This window comes from Calonectris borealis, chromosome 5 (assembly GCF_964195595.1).
Source record: "Calonectris borealis chromosome 5, bCalBor7.hap1.2, whole genome shotgun sequence".
NCBI classification, from domain to species: domain Eukaryota; kingdom Metazoa; phylum Chordata; class Aves; order Procellariiformes; family Procellariidae; genus Calonectris; species Calonectris borealis.
Genome location: NC_134316.1, coordinates 26,410,047 through 26,423,441, shown reverse-complemented (window position 1 = coordinate 26,423,441; position 13,395 = coordinate 26,410,047). Strand labels below are relative to the sequence as shown.

At 48.7% G+C, this 13,395-nt stretch overlaps 1 protein-coding gene across 1 annotated transcript in view; it reads left to right on the top strand.

Annotated features, from left to right (window-relative positions):
- The window catches only part of FLVCR2 (FLVCR choline and putative heme transporter 2), a 41,397-nt gene extending 30,641 nt beyond the window's left edge, over window positions 1-10,756 (top strand). The window contains exons 10-11 of the mRNA XM_075151501.1: window positions 1,846-1,943; window positions 10,410-10,756. Of these exons, the coding sequence (XP_075007602.1) occupies window positions 1,846-1,943; window positions 10,410-10,416 (105 nt within the window). The 3' untranslated portion in view covers window positions 10,417-10,756. The remainder of the gene's footprint in view (window positions 1-1,845; window positions 1,944-10,409) is intronic.
- Window positions 10,757-13,395: the final 2,639 nt, after the last annotated feature.

The following is a 13,395-nucleotide window of genomic DNA, read 5'->3' as shown; positions in this document are numbered from 1 at the left end:
AGGCAGGTTATTCCTCTTATTCCCTGTCCTCAGCTGCCAAGTGGGGTTCAGTGTAAGGGACTGGGGGAAGATAGGTGGCAAAGCCCAAATGAGGGCTTGAGCAGCCTGGCTCCCTACACTTTGGGCAGTGATGCAGACAAGGCTGCTAGTTCATATGTGAGCATCAGAGCTCGGGGTATGATGTCCATGTGGCATGCTGTGCAATAAGTGCAGCTGTTTGCATGTGGGGAGGGCCTCCGGTGAACTAATTGCTGTGGATACTCTTAGAAGCTCTCTGTGGAGGGAAAGGGGGGGGACTGGTAGTTGTTTGAGGCTCTTTTCCTTATTGCTCTGGGCTCCTCTTCTAGGACGTTAGCAGAGACGTCCACTCAACGTTCATGAAGCCATCAGCGACTGTGACTAGCAAAGTGCATAAGCTCAGTTCTCTGCTGGCTCGAGTCAGCTCTTTTCAGAAGACAGTGCTGCCTTCCTCCAGATAATCTAACCAGTCCGATCTGGAGAGAGATCAGAAGGTCCAAGAAGCAGCTCTGCTCCAACCGGCTGCTCAGGAAGGTGGATTTTCAGTTACAAAATATATGCTTTTTAGATTTTTATTTTATTTTTTATTTATTATTTATTTTTACTGAACTATCTGAGCACAAACTCAGAGGGTAGGATAAGTAAAGGGAATTGATGCTGCTTTGAGTAGTTCTTGCATATATAATTCTAGACTAGATGAGGGGGGTGGAAAAGGCTGTGCAATTTATCTAGTTTGGATAAAAGAGCCCCCCGCCCCCGTCATAACTTAAAAAGGATTCCTGCTTTTTTTCTGCTCTGAGGCTTACAACATTGGCTGATTTTAGCAGCGGTGAGCATCATGGTCTATGGGACCAAGCTAGAAGACAACTGGTCTCCCAGCATCCTGGTGTGAATGGGGTTAACTGGAACACACTTAGCTAAGCTGAGCTGGGGTAAAGACCAGTCTGTTTTGATATACACCAAACTGCTTGTATCCCTTGATTAACAGTGCTGAAGCCAAAGGTAGAAGATGAATTGTAAGGCCAAACCATCCTCCACAAGCCCTGAGGCAGCAGGGTAGTAATGAGAGGTGCTGATGGCACTGTGAGTTAATTCATAACACGTATGTGGAAGGCCCAGGAAATATTAAGGTCCTTTGGCAGTGAACATGATGCCTAGTAGTAGGAAGGTCCTTTCCCTTTGTCAGACGCTTCTCTCACCAGATGAATTGTACACTTTTGCTTAAGCCATTTTTAGTATAAATCTTTTTAGTATAAATACAATTGTAAGAGCTTGCTGCTGGAGCGGGGAGGGTGTTGAGACCAGAATGAAGGTGGTACAGGTGTTGTTTTTTATAATCCTAAAAGCCTCCGGAACTGACTGCAGTAAGAACAAGAGGGATGTGTGTGAGGTAACCCGTCTCAGTCAGTCAAAAACTTCACTGGCAGCTCCTTCCCTCTGAGGAATCAAGCTCTGAGGAAGTCATGATGGACACCCCCACACCCCCAAATGTGACTTCCACATGGTTGAGCTTCTCAAGCTTAACAAAGAACCCCAGGTGCTCAACCAACTGAAGGTGGGCTGAACCTGGTGTTCTGCACTAACATGGATGCCTCAGTCAGGGGAGCAGCCAGCTGGGCTTGGGCATTGTGTGCTGCCTTTGTGGAGAGCTCTGACGGAGGCAGGTATTGGAGCTTTTCTACATGGCACAGCTGCCTTACACATGCTTGGGTGATTTTACTGGTTTCTTCTCTTGCCTGTTCCTCTTTTTTATTTCCCCCCCTCTTAATTTCCTTCCCTACTTGCCTCCATCTTTTCTGGGATGGTGACTTGTGGCTGTTGTTACAGAGACTCCAAGGCAGCAATCAGATCATGGATTACGGGACTGTAGCTTGTAACCCTAACCCCATCAATTCCCATTCCTGCTCACTAGCTCATACACAAAGGTAGGAGAATCACACTAATCTGCTTCTCTGAACACGCGTGGGTGGCACAGGCACCAAGCCAATGGCACTTCTGGGGTGACAGCAATGGCCGTAGAGTACCGAGAATCTTTCTGCCCTTCTCGAGTACACCCACCTGAGAGGAAAGACAAGACAGCTTTCAAGAACAGAGTGGGGATCCCACCAGACTCTCATCAGATAGGGGCATAGGGATTCAACTACGTGCAGCAAGGCAAAGCCTGGTGCTGGAGCAGATGGAGAACTGAATTGTCAGTAAGTTATTGGGGAGAGGAGGTGCAGGCATTTGGAGACTCTTCTCTGACATTACTTTTACAATCCAGATTCTTGGCTGGATGTGATACCAGGAGCTCTGTAGAAAAGTTGGCTTTGATCACAGCCAGGGTGCATGGCCAACTTCAAGAAGGAAGTTTAAAAACATCTAGCAATAACAGAGTCATTGGGTTGGTGCCTTTTGGTATAAGAATGCCTGAAAACTGTAAAGCTCTGTGCTTGCTGATCTGTGAATCTCATTGGCACTTGGCATTTTCTCAGCTGTTGCTCGGGGTGTAACGCTTTACTCACTGTCCTTTGCTTTGCACTGACTGGCTGATCTGCCAAGTTAATCACGCTACCCTTTGCTTTTCAGGATGTTCATCGAGTATGTGTATCACTTAGTTCCACAGCCAACAGGACTATCAGGCAAAAGCAGAGTGAGCCCGTTGGGAAAAACAGCCTTAATCCTGGTAGGACTAGATTCTGTGCTACAGGGGGCGTGAAGCTGCCATGCTTTGATGCAAGCATGAGGAGGAGTCCCATGGGCAGCGCAAGATTTGACTCCAGGCTGAGTGCTTCTGAAGCTGTCTCCATGCTGCAGTTTGTGGCAGTTTTAGCAGGGTACACGTGTGGTGTTGATTTGGGACCAAGTAGTTCAGGAGCTGTAGCTGCAACTGGGCAAGCCTGCTTGGGGTATACTGGTACTTTTTTGATGGCTGAAGTTTATGTCATTGCCTTTGTTAGCAGACCTAACTTGGTATAATTGCCAGTGTTACCACTGACATCCCAGTTGCAAAATAGACACTGCGAGGCTGAGGCATGTTGCTGTATACGCCCTACATCAAAACTGCTTCCATAAAGAAAAAGGAGGGGTCATTGTCATAGGAGGCTCCCTTCTGAAGGGAACAGAAGGCCCAATATGCAGACCGGACCCACTTTTTAGGGAAGTCTGCTGCCTCCTTGGGGCCCAGGTTAAAGATGTGAGGAGAAAGCTTCCTACCCTAGTACAGCCCTCAGATTATTATCCATTATTGATTTTTCAGGTAGGCAGCGATGAAGTTGCAACAGGAAGTCCAAGGGCAATCAAGAGAGACTTCAGGGCCTTGGGACAACTGGTTAAGGGATCAGGAGCACAAGTAGTGTTCTGCTCTATCCTTCCAGTTGCAGGGAATGATGAGGGGAAAAAACAGGAAGAGCCACCAGATCAATACCTGGCTCTGAGCCTGGTGTCACCAGCAGAATTTTGGGTTTTTTGATCATGGGTCGGTTTACATGACACCAGGCCTGCTGGCAACAGATGGGTACACCTGTCTCAAAGGGGGAAAATCAGCTTTGCACAGGAGTTAGCAGGGCTTGTTGAAAGAGCTTTAAATTAGATTTGAAGGGGGAAAGGGATGAAACCAGTCTCGCTAGAGATAAGCCTGGGGCAGCACACCAATGTTTGAGGAACAGTGTGCTAGAAGGTCCTTTGGTCTGTCGTCTCAGTGGAAGTAGGGGACAGCAAAGACACAAAGGTTATTGATATGTTAGAAACCATGGAAGCACCCAAAGGTGGCAGGATCAATAGCCCAACTTAAGTGCATCTACATCAATGCATGCAGCGTGGGCAACAAACAGGAGGAGCTGGAAGCCATTGTGCAGCAGGAAAATTATGATCTAGTTGCCATCACAGAAACATGGTGGGATGACTTGCACAACTGGAGTGGATGGCTATAAACTCTTCAGAAGGGATAGGCAAGGAAAGAGAGGTGGTGGGGTAGCCCTGTATGTTACGGAGTGTTTTGACTGTCTAGAGCTTAATGATGACAATAGGGATGAGTGCTTATGGGTAAGAATCAGGGGGAAGGCCAACCAGGCAGATATCATGGTGGGAGTCTGTTATAGACCACCCAACCAGGATGAAGAGGCAGACGAAATACTCTATAAGCAGCTGGGATAAGTCTCACTAGCCCTTGTTCTCATGGGTGACTTCAACTTACCAGATGTCCGCTGGAAATACAACACCGTGGAGAGGAAACAGTCTAGGAGGTTCCTGGAGTGTGTGGAAGATAACTTCCTGACACAGCTGGTGAGTGAGCCAACTAGGGAAGGCACCCCGCTGGACCTGTTGTTTGCGAACAGAGAAGGACTTGTGGGTGATGTGATGGTTGGAGGCCGTCTTGGGCATAGTGATCGCATAATGATAGAGTTTTTGATTCTTGGAGAAGTAAGGAGGGGGCTCAGCAGAACTGCTACCTTGGACTTCCGGAGGGCAGACTTTGGCATTTTTAGGAGACCGGTTGACAGAAATCCCTTGGGAGGCAGTCCTGAAGGGCAAAGGAGTCCAGGAAGGCTGGACATTCTTCAAGAAGGAAATCTTAAAGGCACAGGAGCAGGGCGTCCCCATGTGCTGAAAGACAAGCTGGTGGGGAAGAAGGCCACCCTGGCTGAACAGAGAGCTTTGGCTGGAACGCAGGAAAAAAAGGAGAGTTTATGACCTTTGGAAGAAGGGGCAGGCAACTCGGGAGGACTACAAGGATGTCGTGAGGTTATGCAGGGAGAAAATTAGAAGGGCCAAAACTCAACTAGAACTAAATCTGGCTACTGCTGTAAAAGACAATAAAAAAGGTTGCTATAAATACATTAGCAACAGAAGGAGGACTAAGGAGAATCTCCATCTTTTATTGGATACAGGGGGAAACATAGTGGTAAAGGATGAGGAAAAGGATGAGATACTTAATGCCTTCTTTGCTGCAGTCTTTAACAGTAAGACCAGTTGTTCTCTGGGTACCCAGCCCCCTGAGCTGGAAGACAGGGGCAGGGAGCAGAATGAAGCCCCCATAATCCAAGGGGAAATGGTTAGCGACCTGCTACACCGGTTAGACACACACAAGTCGATGGGGCCAGATGGGATCCACCCAAGGGTACTGAGGGAGCTGGCGGAAGTGCTCACCAAGCCACTTTCCATCATTTATCAGCAGTCCTGGCTAACCGGGGAGGTCCCAGTTGACCAGAGGTTAGCAAATGTGACGCCCACCTATAAGAAAGGCCGGAAGGAGGATCCGGGGAACTACAGGCCTGTCAGTCTGACCTCGGTGCTGGGGAAGGTTATGGGGCAGATCATCCTGAGTGCCATCACGTGACACGTACAGGACAACCAGGGGATCAGGCCCAGCCAGCACGGGTTTATGAAACGCAGGTCCTGCTTGACCAACCTGATCTCCTTCTATGACCAGGTGACCTGCTTAGTGGATGAGGGAAAGGCTGTGCATGTTGTCTACCTAGGCCTTAGTAAAGCCTTTGACACCATTTTCCACAGCATTCTCCTGGAGAAACTGGCTGCTCACGGCCTAGACAGGTGCACTCTTCGCTGGGTAAAAAACTGGCTGGGTGGCCGGGCCCAAAGAGTTGTGGAGAATGGAGTTAAATCCAGTTGGCAGCCGGTCACGAGCGGTGTTCCCGAGGGCTCAGTACTGGGGCCGGTCCTGTTCAATATCTTTATCAACGATCTGGACGAGGGGATCGAGTGCTCCCTCAGTAAGTTTGCAGACGACACCAAGCTGGGCGGGAGTGTTGATCTGCTCGAGGGTAGGAAGGCTCTGCAGAGGGACCTGGAGGCTGGATCGATGGGCTGAGGCCAACTGTATGAGGTTCAACAAGGCCAAGTGCCGGGTCCTGCACTTCGGCCACAAGAACCCCAGGCAACACTACAGGCTTGGGGAAGAGTGGCTGGAAAGCTGCCCAGAGGAAAAGGACCTGGGGGTATTGTTCGACAGCCGGCTGAACATGAGCTGGCAGTGTGCCCAGGTGGCCAAGAAGGCCAACTGCATCCTGGCTTGTATCAGAAATAGTGTGGCCAGCAGGAGTAGGGAGGTGATCGTGCCCCTGTACTTGGCACTGGTGAGGCCGCACCTCGAATACTGTGTTCAGTTTTGGGCCCCTCACTACAAGAGGGACATTGAGGTGCTGGAGCGTGTCCAGAGAAGGGCAAGGAAGCTGGTGAAGGGCCTGGAGCACAAGTCTTATGAGGAGCGGCTGAGGGAACTGGGACTGTTTAGTCTGGAGAAGAGGAGGCTGAGGGGAGACCTTATCACTATCTACAACTACCCAAAAGGAGGTTGTAGCAAGCTGGGTGTCGGTCTCTTTTCCCAAGTCACAAGCGATAGGATGAGAAGAAATGACCTCAAGTTGCGCCAGGGGAGGTTTAGATTGGATATTAGGAAAAATTTCTTCACGGAAAGAGTTATCAAGCCTTGGAACAGGCTGCCCAGGGAAGTGGTTGAGTCACCATCCCTGGAGGTATTTAAAAGACGTGTAGATGTGGTGGTTCGGGGCATGGTTTAGAGGTGAACTTGGCAGTGTTAGGTTTATGGTTGGACTCGATGATCTTAAAGGTCTTTTCCAACCTAAACGATTCTATGATTCTATGGCTGTTGCAAGGAGAAGACTGACACTCAGAGGATGCAGAGCTGTGGAGTTGTGCAGGCCTCACACCTCCCACTGAAACACTATACCATTGGCTGTGTAGCCCTTTTGATGACAGTGGGTCTTCCCCTGTCTTGACCCAATGGAGGTGCAGTCCCATGGTGGAGGTAGGCAGCTGGCTTATTGTTTTCTCTGCGGGTCCATCATCCAGAGTAGTGGCCTAACAAGGTGTGATTCTTCCTGGTGAAGAAATAGAAATGGTCTGATGGAAAACTGTCAAAACCTTTAGCTGGATGTTCAGCTGTTGAATGGCTTTGGTGCAGAGTAGGACTGTGGAACAGCCTGATTTCCCAGTGTATTAAGGAACACACAAGGGAAAAACCCACATGCTGATTCTCACAGGGAAAGATCTTCCATTTTTACCTAGTAGTAGCTTCTGTGATGAAATGGAAAGCCTAGAATCTGGCTGAGCTGTTGACTTTGCAGGGAGAAGAGCAATGTATAAAGCCATAGCTTCAGTAACAAGAAACAGTGTTTATCAGCCTTGACTCTCTGCCCAACAATCACAGCCTCTCAGCAGCCACCTGTCAGAGCTTTTGGCCACTGTGTCCACACTGCAGGATGTTTCCCTTCTTCCTGCAGGACCTGCCTTGTGTTCACAAGCAGTTTGTCTTCTATCAGTGCCCTTATCTGCTTACGGCTATAATTAAACAGATGTTGCAATTAGTAGAACTTCTAGTGGGAACTAAATTAGCCTAATGGCATTATGGACACCTCATCCTCTATTAATAAAGCTGTAGTGTGGTTCCAGCAGTCCTCCCACTTCTGTCTGCCTCAGTTCCCAGAGCACCAGCAGGGTTAGCTTTCTGTATCCCAGGACACTTGGATCAAACACCTGTTTTACATGATAATGAGTCTCTTTGTGGGCTACCTTTGTTGTAAGTGCATCTGAAGCCATTCCAACATTGTGCCTTAAGGTTTCATAGTAGTGTCAGTTGATTCAGCATACATGTTATACTCACGTATATGCCTTGAACAGCCTGTGCTTATCCGCTCCTGGTTTCCAGCATCCATGCAAGCCTTCCTGCCTTGTTTCTTTGCATTATGAAATAGGCTTGTTTGCTGATTTTTGCATGGTTTGTTTTGACTCAGGAGTGAATTGTTCAATAAAAGTCTTAGGCAACATTTCTTTGGAAATACTTTTAAGCTTGTGTGGGTTTTTAAGAAAGCAGCTATCATACAGAGTGCAGGATTCTGAAATGGCAGGACTGTCTTTTCGCTCAAACTGGGCTTTGCTAGGCCTCTTTGCAACTTGCAAATTTGATTAATGTGTGTTCAGGGCTCTTGAGACTACTTTGTCCCTGTCCTATATAGTGGTAGATAAATTGAATTTGTGAGTGTGTGTGTGTGTTTGTGTGAAAAACCTATTCTTGATAGCAAAGAGTAGGGAGTAAAGTAGTTTAGGACTTTGTCCTGGTTTTTGAATTGTAATAAAATGAAAAACTTTTGTCTGGAGTGTTACACTACCAGCGGGGCTGAGCACTGATAAGTGGATGATTTTGGATGACCAGTGACCTGCTCTAGGTGTACAGCCACAGCAAGGGATTTGTTTAAAACAGGACTGAAATTCTGTTGTGTTGTTTAAAACAGGACTGAAATTCTGTTATGTCCTCAAACCATGTCCTGGGTAAGTGAGGACTCAATCAGGGCCAAGTACCTCTTTTTGCTGGTTGTATGTTTGCCTGAATGCAAAGATGCATCTGATGGATCTCAGTGAAATACCCAAAAGCATGTTGCTTTTTCCTCCCAAAGCCAGTGTGATTTAGAGGCTGACTTAGGGCATTAGGGCAAGCATCCACCCTCAGTAGCTTACTGGAGTCCCTTGCAAGCTGTAGCATGCTTACTCTCTAGTGAAATACTGCCAATAAAAAAAACCTGCTGGAATTTTGCATAGTAGGCACAAATGGTGTGTACCCCATCCCCTGCTTCCCAAACTTCCCTGCTCCCTTTCTGTGCTTACTGTGTGGCAAGCAGCCTTCTCCTCCTATCCCAAAGCCGTGGGCAGGCTGTCTGCATGCCTTTTTGCAGTACTGTGACTCCCAGCTGTGAGAGCAGCCTTCCTTTCCCAAGGCGTGGAGCCCTGCAGGCTGGCTGATCTCCTAAACCTCTGTTCCTGTAGCTCCACTGCAGGTGAGTGGCATTCACACCCGAGAGGTGCTTGGGAGCCTGTTCAGAGTTGCTAGAGTGCTTCCATGACGCGCTCTGGTGGGATTTCCCAAGCCTAAATGCAGCTTTCCCCTCACTCCTACCTCTAGCGCTTCATGCACTCCCCTGCCCCTCCTGCTGGTAGGAGTTCCCTCTTTGCACTTCCTGGCTTTTGCTTCCAGGCATCTTTTTGAAGCTTTCCTGATCTCACTCCTCTGCTTTGGGATATTGCTGCTGATCTCTATAAAACCTTTTCACCTGCAGTTTGTGTAAAAGGCTACTCAGAATGATGCTGTTTTGTATCTCTTGCTTCCATGCTGCCTGAACTTCTCTTGAACTGCACTTGGGGATGTGAACCTCTTTCCTGTGCACCTTTGACTCCTGCCTCAGATGTCAGTCTTGCCCCACAATGAGTTAACTCAGAGCCCAGGCTGTGGGAGACTCCACATTTACCTGTACAAATCTGCATGCTGTCTTCTGAATCGGTGACAACTGGGGTGTCTCGCTGTAAGCAGAGTCAGAACTTGGAGAAAAGAACTTGTATCTGAAATCCCCTTGGGGAAGGAGAAGTCTCGGGTCTAATCTTAACACACCCCAGAAGGGCTCAGCAGAGGAGCTCATCAAGCTCCACCCAGGAAGGCTAAACTCAAATTGCAAGTTCGGCTGTTTCATGCAGCCCAGGACAGCGTGGTAATTGGGCAGCAGTGTCGGTTGTCCTTGCTTTTCCTCTGGAAAACGACTCTACAGCTCTCTCCACCTTAAGGAAAGAAATTGTAGGGGGGTTCAAGTAATCAGGCTAATTCTTCTATAGGATTTATGCAGAAAAAAACTTGTGTATGTTTGCCTCTTATTTCCTATGGCTCTTTAAGATACAAGTAATGAACTTCGAAGAAGGCTTTATCTGTACCACTCTGTGGAATTATCCCAGCCGTAAGTCCAAGCTGGGGACAGGGAAGAAGCGGGGCAGAGGGTGCCAGCCCTGAAGCGGGGGTGAGGATGAAAAGACTTGAAGATGAGCAGAACCAGCAATCTCTCTGGCCGTTGAAGAGGCCCTCGGACATGCCAGAGTAAGGACAGAGAGGAGCTAGTTGCTGTGCTGAGCCTCCTGAGGGCGCACAGGATGCAGGTTCTCTCTGGTGCTTGCACACACACTGCACTGCCCCAGGCATGAAGGAGGAGTTCCCAGTTCCTTCCCTTGCCCAGGGAACTAGGCCTCCAGCCTCTCTGCTTTGAGGCTGATCTTGTGTCACAGTGAAATGTCTTCAGTGAGCTGGCTGTGGGGCTGATACCTGGGCCTGTACAGCTTCTGTGAATTAAATGTGGTCTGAGGACTACAGCAAGTAGCTTAAGGGAAGTGGGATCCTTGCTCTGCCCTGCTGCCCCAGTGCCCCTTGTCTGGGCAGTAGAAGGGTCTGGAGAAGGAGGAGGGAACCAGGTGCACTCTGAGGATGCTGATTCTTCTTTGGGGATTTCTGCACACTAGCAGGGAGCTGCGAATTAGCCAGCCTCTGGCCAGCTGGTCTGTCTGAAGCCTGGGTCTGGCCGCCCAGGATCCTAACCATATGTTTTTCTCTGTCTGACTTGCAGAAAGTGATGCCAGAAGCCTGCACTGATCCCATAGTCCTTGAGGAATCAAAGCTGTGAAATGGAGGGGTGGCAGCGCTGGGAGATGCAGCCCCTCTCATTCACACCTTAGCTACCTACACTGTCCTCCTGTTCCATGCGCACCATGGCGGGGGGGGCAGCCTCAGGACAGGAGCCTGGTGAACGCTTGTGGAGAGTGTGAAAGAGCAAAACAAAAGAAGGGAGTTGCTCTTCATTTATAACTCCGCATCTTGCTTGCTGTTTTGGAGACTTTGCTGCTTGGGAGGAAAAGCTGGGAAAACCCACTGCCTCACCCCCATCCCACCATGTATGCTTGGAAAAGAAAAAGCACACATAGAATCATAGAATCATACAGGTTGGAAAAGACCTCTAAGATCATCGTGTCCAACCGTCAACCCAACACCACCATGCCCACTACACCATGTCCCTAAGGGCCTCATCTACACGTCTTTTAAATACCTCCAGGGATGGTGACTCAGCCACTTCCCTGGGCAGCCTGTTCCAAGGCCTGACCACTCTTTCAGTAAAGAAATTTCTCCTAATGTTCAATCTAAACCTCCCTTGGTGCAACTTGAGGCCATTTCCTCTTGTCCTATCGCTTGTTACTTGGGAGAAGAGACCAACACCCACCTCGCTACAACCTCCTTTCAGGTAGTTGTAGAGCGTGATGAGGTCTCCCCTCAGCCTCCTCTTCTCCAGGCTAAACAGTCCCAGTTCCCTCAGCCGCTCCTCATAAGACTTGTGCTCCAGGCCCTTCACCAGCTTCCTTGCCCTCCTCTGGACACGCTCCAGCACCTCCATGTCCTTCTTGTAGTGAGGGGCCCAAAACTGAACACAGTATTCGAGGTGCGGCCTCACCAGTGCCGAGTACAGGGGCACGATCACCTCCCTACTCCTGCTGGCCACACTATTTCTGATACAAGCCAGGATGCAGTTGGCCTTCTTGGCCACCTGGGCACACTGCCGGCTCATGTTCAGCCGGCTGTCAACCAGCACCCCCAGGTCCTTTTCCTCTGGGCAGCTTTCCAGCCACTCTGCCCCAAGCCTGTAGCGTTGCCTGGGGTTGTTGTGGCCGAAGTGCAGGACCCGGCACTTGGCCTTGTTGAACCTCATGCAGTTGGCCTCAGCCCATCGATCCAGCCTGTCCAGGTCCCTCTGCAGAGCCTTCCTACCCTCGAGCAGATCAACACTCCCGCCCAGCTTGGTGTCGTCTGCAAACTTACTGAGGGAGCACTCGATCCCCTCATCCAGATCGTTGATAAAGATATTGGACACGACCGGCCCCAGTACTGAGCCCTCGGGAACACCGCTCGTGACCGGTGACATGCTGAGAAAAGCCATAGTTCCAGGCTAGCACATGAGGGTGGCACCCTGTACATGCCTGTGTCTCCTCTCACAGGCAAGCTGTGACATGAAATGCAGAAGCTGGACCATGCTTACTCTGTGAGCAGCCCTCTCAGGAAGAGGGATTGCTCTGCCTCGGTGCCCGTGATACTCTGTGTTGCACAGGTGATGGTAGAGGCCTCAGCACATTACCAGCAAGTTCAAAACAGTGCGTTTGCCACTGCTGGCTCTGGTTTTATTACATAGCTGTCCCAGATGAAGCACTCTTAGTCTGTGGATAAACCTCTGCTCAGAATTCACTGAAGTTGCCCTGATGTTCCTATATATCAGGAGTAATTGAGAGATACCAATATGCCTCCTTCTACCTGGGAGGCAAGGACTAGTTCTGCAGCTTATGTTGAAGCTACAGCCTAAGCTCAGCTCATCACTACCAACAGGAGTGAGTCAAACCACAGCTCCCTGGGCTGAGGACTGTGTCTTCCTCCTTAATAATAAAGTGCCTTTTGCATGTTTCAATGCTACATAAAAACTTTTGTGAAGTGTTATATTGAGATAACCAGCCAAGGCTGTGTTGCTCTTCACAGCCACAGAGAGGGGTTTGAGTATGATGGGAATCCAGATTTGCTCCAGTGTGGAAGCTTCCCACTTTATAATAGAGAACAGGAGCAGAAGCCTTCTTACCAGCACTTGTGTCTTGTAGACACTGCCCCTCTGTATGCTGCTGTTTATTTTCTAAACACAAATGTAGATTCTTATGTACCTTCTCCTTCCTTTCCAGCATCCCTCCACTGGTGGAGACATCAAGTGTCCTTATACTCCTTAAATCATGCAGTTATGCATATATCATTTTGGGGGGCAGGGGGGAACCACAACCAGGTGCAATGGATAAAAATAGTCTTCTCTGACATACCATTTTTGACAAAACATTTTTGGGGTGAAATTATAGAGTCTTTTGACACATTAAAAAATTCAAGTCCTATCTTTGAGTTTGGGATTGAGGATGGGGGTCTAAAATGGCTTTTCAATAGAAGTTTTTATATAAAATAAAAACTTTTGAAGTGTACAATGAAACCTGACACATTCATATTAAATGGTTGAAACAGTCTACATCTGGTTCTTTTAATAGCCTGAAATGTTTTGCAGAATGGAAAAATGATCTTTCTGCCCAGTGCTACTGTTGTGCTCTTTTCTTCCCTTCTGTGTTTTTCCTGTCTGTCTTCTGCACATGCACCGTCTTCCCAGCTAGGAGATCCTGCTGGTTCCTTCCTACCTTCTATGCACTGCCCATCTGCTTTGGGCATTATTTCATCTAGGTCTAAGCAACCTGTTCCTGTTTTCTCTGTCTTCTGCATAGCTCACTGCAAAGGTAGCTCAGTCCTTGCTCACAGATGCATGCAGCTTGCTGTCACCAGTATGCTGTGGAAGCGAGAGCTGCAACAATTCCCTTTGTACGTGTGTATAATGTGAGCAGTCAGACCTGGAACTTTGTGGGAAGGAGTCAGGGAAAGATAGGTTTGCTGAAAAGAGAGATGATTTATCCTGCAACATACAGTAGAAACTGCTGTTTGCTCTGAGATTGTACATCCTCTACCTGCTGCTGTGTAGCAGAAAGACAGACAGCACC